This window comes from Cryptomeria japonica, chromosome 8, assembly GCF_030272615.1.
Source record: "Cryptomeria japonica chromosome 8, Sugi_1.0, whole genome shotgun sequence".
NCBI classification, from domain to species: Eukaryota; Viridiplantae; Streptophyta; class Pinopsida; order Cupressales; family Cupressaceae; genus Cryptomeria; species Cryptomeria japonica.
The window spans coordinates 445600116-445606115 of record NC_081412.1 but is presented as its reverse complement, the minus strand read 5'-3'; the positions used below and the strand labels follow the sequence as shown (position 1 = coordinate 445606115).

Here is a 6000-nt window from a genome sequence, read left to right as displayed (position 1 = left end):
GGTCATAGATGCTCTTACATTTTTCATACGGGAGGTCCAAATTTTGATTTCATAAGATAATAAACTTGTGCTATTTTCAATCTGAATATCTCAAATACATCCATGTCTTCATAACCCACTTGCTCTAGTCAAGGCTTGCTTCAATAAGTTTTTGAGACCAACATGAACGTCTAAAGCCCTTATTTTTTTTGCTTTTGTTTTGTAGCCTCAAAATTATATGTTTTGGTTCTTAAAATTAGGATGCCAGGTCAAGACACCTTTCCTGACATGATATGTGTGCAATAGTTTTGTCTTCCCTTTTTATGCTTACGAGTGTTGTTAAATCTTTGAGTTTTTGTTGTGTGGATCCTCTACAACTTATATTCCTCTTATGTTCACCTTGTTTATACAATTATCCTCATCTTTAGTAAACAATTATATGTTTTTTTTGTAGTCATTTGTGTACATGAAGGACAATGATACAAACTAGAGTAAAAAAGTATGCATTAGAATTAGAAAAAATAGTTTTGAAATTATAGGATTACAACAATAGCTAGTGGCATTCAAGGATATCATATGGCAAGAAAAGGAAGGAAATTGAGATGTTTAAGTCTAAAAAGGCCGAATGTAAAGTCGTTAAAAGATTAGAGATAATTCATTTATGAAATAATCATAAAAGATTGTTGTGAATTGTCCATTAAAATTTAAAAAAAACTAAAAATTAATTTTATTGAGTCAAACAAACTAAATCAATACTTTTCATCTTTACAATTAATTTATTTAACTATTATTTTTTATAAATTATAATTAAAAATGTCCTTTTTCTTTTTCCAAATACCCTACAATTTATATATCTGTGATTAAAATATATTTTTTCACCTCATTCGAAAGCAAATATCGTCTAAAAGCATCATAGTATATAAACAGATGGACATTTTGGTTTTGCTTTGGTAATATAAGAAGACAACACAGAATTCAAACACAAACGATAATTTACAATGAAGTAGGAAACAGAACGAATTTAAAAAGAATTGCAGCAACGGCGGATGAATGTATTTGATCTGTTCTGCTGTGTTCTCCTGTGCAAGTTAATCGGGCAGAATGAGTGGAGGACAAGGGGCATCTCACTCCCTGGCCTTCAGAGTGATGCGCCTCTGCAGGCCCTCCTTCCAAATTGATCACCCGCTCGTTTGCGACCCCCTCGATCTCATGCTCGGTGAAGATTTTTTAGACAATGAATCTGCAACTCCTACATCTCTCTCAAACCTGATCGTCGAGGACCAATCCAAAGAGAAGGAGAGCTTCTGGAGGAGATTCGAACTGGAGACTCCCATGGATGCAATGGGCCTCTCCGGCCTCTTGGTGCTCCCCCAGGCCTTCGGGTAAGTATGCTATTGCTTTCCTTTTTTTTTCATCGATTGCTGAAAAGCAAATAGTAACGACAATAATTATTATATAAGAAGAAAATTTACGCCAATGGGGCAGAAAAGTCAGTGGAAAACTTGTCAAAGGTTTTAAAATTGCTCTACGAAGTTAACCGGGTTCAAGGAAGAGGTCCATGGATGGGTTTGGATTCCAATTTTATTTTGCAGGGAGTTCCATTAAATTGGAAAAATGTAGATATAGAAATAAAATAGATTTTTTGAAATTGGGTTCTCACATTCATAGCTGTAAATTTTCAATTGGCATTAGAAAGAGGAGGTTGAAATTTTCTTCCACCAGCTTAAAGTCATGTACTTACATATCATTAAAAAAAATAAATTTACAATTAGTTGTTATAATTCTTCATTTAAATTTTTTCTTTTTCTACTAAAAAATTTCTAATAAGGAAAAATTTAAACTCCATAAAACCCCTTATTGTAAAACGGGCTCCTAATTTTCCTCAGCAGCACGCGCAAGGAGTTTTAACAAGCCCCTCCATGGTACCATAGCCTAACTATAGCAAAACATTATGGTTAAGCTCCCTGAGCTACATTATTACTGGAACAGGTGATTAATTAGGGAGACTAACATCATTGCAATTGTTTATTCCGGCAGTGTGAATCCTACCGCATCACCCTTGTAGCTGTCAAGTTCATTAGAAGGGTCTCTGTGAACCATTGCTCCTAATAGATAGGCCACATTAATTGATTCCAAGAATTTATTTATGGACTTATTTTCTGCCAATTGGTTAATTTCTGACAAATTTTTTTGAGACATTTATTTACTATCTCATAAAATTTAAAAAGAATTCGCCAAAATTTTGAATAAAATCTACTAGTGTTCATCTAGTTTATTTCGATCATCTTATCCAGTTACAATTCTTAAACGTTGACAGCTGTGTTGTTCTGGAAGTTTAAGACACTCATTGGATGATATGCACTAAATATCTTCCTTCTATAGCACATTGACCTTTATGACTTCCTTCTATAGCACATTGACCTTTATGACCATCATTCAAAGTGCTCATTGCTCTCAGTAAAAACTTACCTAATACCAGGGTAGATGGCATAAATGTTGATAATACATGCCAGTATATACATATATTTTTAGTAAATCTTATGTTTTTACTCAGAAATTAGCCAATAATGCATATGCTACATACTATTCAAGATGGAAAGGTTTACCTACCGTTCAACACATATAAAATTTCTTCACGACTGAATGACTCAGTTTAAACTTTAAAACATACATTTGGTTCTCCACAAATTTAGATATATTAGTGATGAGCTTATTTATTGTGTTGTGTTTCAGTGCAATATACCTGGGCGAGACATTCTGCAGTTATATTAGTGTTGGCAATCACTCCAGCTTTGAAGTTAGGGATGTGGTCATTAAGGTCGGTACACTTCTATTCTGACCTCGTGATTGAAATATTTTTATTTTTTTACCAATTCAAGATAACAAGGCTCTCCTGCAAATGAACAATGTGGATAGATTATATGTATGGGGCATTTTTACTGTGGTAAAAAGTATATATATCTAGGCAGTGTACGCCCTCTTTATCTGCTGACATTTCATAGTAAGAATCCTCTATTTTTTGGCATAGTTTAAAGACCAAACTTTCGTAAAATACTCATGTAAGATGAATGGTTTTAATTTTCTTTGAAACCAAACCATGACGGCTAGAATTTTACTTGCTTCAGACTTGGCATGACCTACACACTAAGCTGAGATCACACCTGGAAAAACCTATATAAAATACACCAGTTTGAATCCAATTGGGATCAGATGCATTAAAATCTATAGACGAAGCTGACTCTGGCTTGGTAAAAGACTCGGAACATTCAAAACTAATAAAAAATAGGGGTTTTTACATAGAAATGTTTTCAGTCATTATGCAAGAATAGTAAATAAAAAATGTCCAAATATACCTCAAATAATGTTGACTTATTTTAAAAAAATCAAAATATAATTCAACCATGCTATAAAGTATAAACAAGTGTTTCCCTGAGTTGTGGGGATGGCAAAATTCTTCTGGGTTTTGGGGATGCTTATTAAAATAATAATATCTTAGCCACTGAAGCATAGCGTTACTCTATTCCATGTATTGTATTATAATCTCAAGTCATGTAATGAAAGTATTGCCAAATTATAAACAGAAATGATCACCTCAATGATTAACTGCCCAAATTTCTTGTTATTGCCCAAGTAGTCCCTTCTTGCTAAGCTAAGTAGAGCTGAAACGGTTTATGGTTTGTCGTTTACCTAGGATAAGTAGGAAATACATGTGGAGCGTTTTGCTAGTTAGTAGAAATAAAAGCTGTTTTTTTTCAAAGGACCATTACATCATAGTAAGCTTTAGATATCATTCATGTAGATCTGTGTGAGGCATATTGCAAATTATTCACAATCCTTGGTGCAAGGTGCTTTTTGTTGCTAGATGATGACATCAATAAGAAAATACGAGTATACTTTTTTCAGAAGAAGTTTGATTACTTTAGAATCTGTCAGTAAAAACACTTAACATAGGACCTACATATTGAAGAAAAAAGGATGAAAACACTCACTCTAATGAATTAAAAAATGAGTATGTTAGGTACTCTGGCTTCATGTACCCGCTATTTGGATACTCGGTTATACATCAACATAGGTTTGGTTAGACTTTAGAGTATTATGTAATTATTGATCTCTTTAAATAGAGTCACTAAACCGATGACCTATGAGGTACAGCATATGTAGGATAAATCTGCACGCCCTAAATATAGGCACTAAAGCACTATTACATCATTACTTTAATCATAGGAATTAAAGTATTATAAGGCATAAATACATGGTGACATTAATATTCTAACATCCCCACTTAATGTGAAATTTGAGGATATACAGCACATTAAGTGTAATATTTCATTATGTTAATCCTCCCTTTCATGACAAACTTTTTGAGATTAGTTGTTGTGGAAACTTGATGAACTTACTATCCATCAATGGCTTGGTGAGATATTTGCCACTTGATCCTAAAATAGCTGATCAAAATCTTCTGAAGCTCCAGTAGTTCAGGAACCTTCTGATACTCGACCCAGTATGCTTAGTCCTTGCATGAAATACAAGATTCTTAGCAATCTGAAGAGCACCATAATTGTTACAACAAATCATTGACACATCTCTCGGCACATGCAAGTGATCTTGCATCTCGCATAACCACACCGCTTCATTTGATGCTTGAGCTAGTGCAATGTACTTTGCCTCTACATTTGATTTTGAAACACTATCCATCTTTTTAGAAGACCATGGGATCAATGAATCTCCCAATATGAATACAACTTGAAGTAGACATTTTATCATTAAGATCACCTGCTCAGCCTAAATCTGTGTAGCCGTTTAAAACACATTCACCTCCTCTCTAAAAAACAAGGCCAAAATCCAGTGCTCCCTTCACATATCTCAAGATATGCCTTGCAACTTTCATGTGACTATTCCGTGGTTCCTGTATAAACTTTGCTACCAATCCAACAATAAAAGAGATATCAAGTTGAGTGTTAGTGAGATGCAACAAACTTCTCACTAGACTCTGATATTTTGTAGGATCTAGCTCTTTTGTCCCTGTATCTTTTGTCAACTTTATACTAGGATCACATGGAGTTTTGACAATTTTCGAACTCTCCATCTTAAATGTTGTTAACAATTGTTTGGCATACTTTGACGGTGAGACAACAAACTTGTTTTGCTTCTACCAAACTTGTAATTAATTACAAGCATACATGCACTGAAATGTGCACCACACAATTCTCTCAATCTCCGTGCTCACTCTTGTATCATGAATAATGTTGATGACATGGTTTTCTTTATGATTTAAGTCTTTAACCGGAGATTTATAATTAATATTATTCTTCAAACCATTAGCAAGCATGCAAGAGAGTAATAACCATGACTCAAATATGCCCCAGTGATAAGTGAACTTTACATATCTTGTATCTAATTTAAATTAAAAGACCACATCCTCATTTTTTTGTTGAGCTCTTTATATGCCGTCCTATGTTGAGGAATCTTTTCTTTTCATTATTATACATTTTTTTCCTTCTATTGCAAGGCTCTTGCTTGTAGTTACTGCTGTATCTTGTGGACAATCTATTTACTTTTTTTTGATTGTTAAAATTATCGGCTATCAATTGGTGCAGGAAATATAAAATAAAGTGCTCCCTATGAGTCAGATACATTAGCTCCTTATGAGCTAGAAACAAGTATTGATTAAAACTTATACAACCTTCATATATAAACTGGTCATAATGCTTGGATAAGCAAAATGAGGTCATCACATGGATAAAATCTAAGCTAGCACTAATTAGAAGCAGATACAGTAATAAAATTATTAGCATTTTAATCTATACTTCTTGTATTATGAGGCTCTTGTTTGTAGTTATTGCTGTATCATGTGGACAATCTTTTTCCTTTTCTTTTTCATTGGTAAAAGTAGAGGCTATAAATTGGTGCAGGAAATATAAAATAAAGTGCTTCTTATGAGTCAGATACATTAGCTCCTCATGAGCTAGAAACAAGTATTGACTAGTATCCTATACAACCTTCATAGATAAACTGCTCATA

At 33.6% G+C, this 6000-nt stretch overlaps 1 protein-coding gene across 3 annotated transcripts in view; it reads left to right on the top strand.

Moving 5' to 3' along the window:
- The first annotated feature begins 912 nt into the window (after positions 1–912).
- The window catches only part of LOC131052440 (uncharacterized), a 58376-nt gene continuing 53288 nt past the window's right edge, over positions 913–6000 (top strand). For 2 of the 3 annotated variants that reach the window (XM_057987123.2, XM_057987128.2), the window contains exons 1-2: positions 913–1361; positions 2713–2797. In XM_057987123.2, coding sequence (XP_057843106.1) covers positions 1081–1361; positions 2713–2797 — 366 coding nt within the window. In that variant the 5' untranslated portion in view covers positions 913–1080. The remainder of the gene's footprint in view (positions 1362–2712; positions 2798–6000) is intronic. The other variant, XM_057987116.2, reaches the window with a different exon arrangement.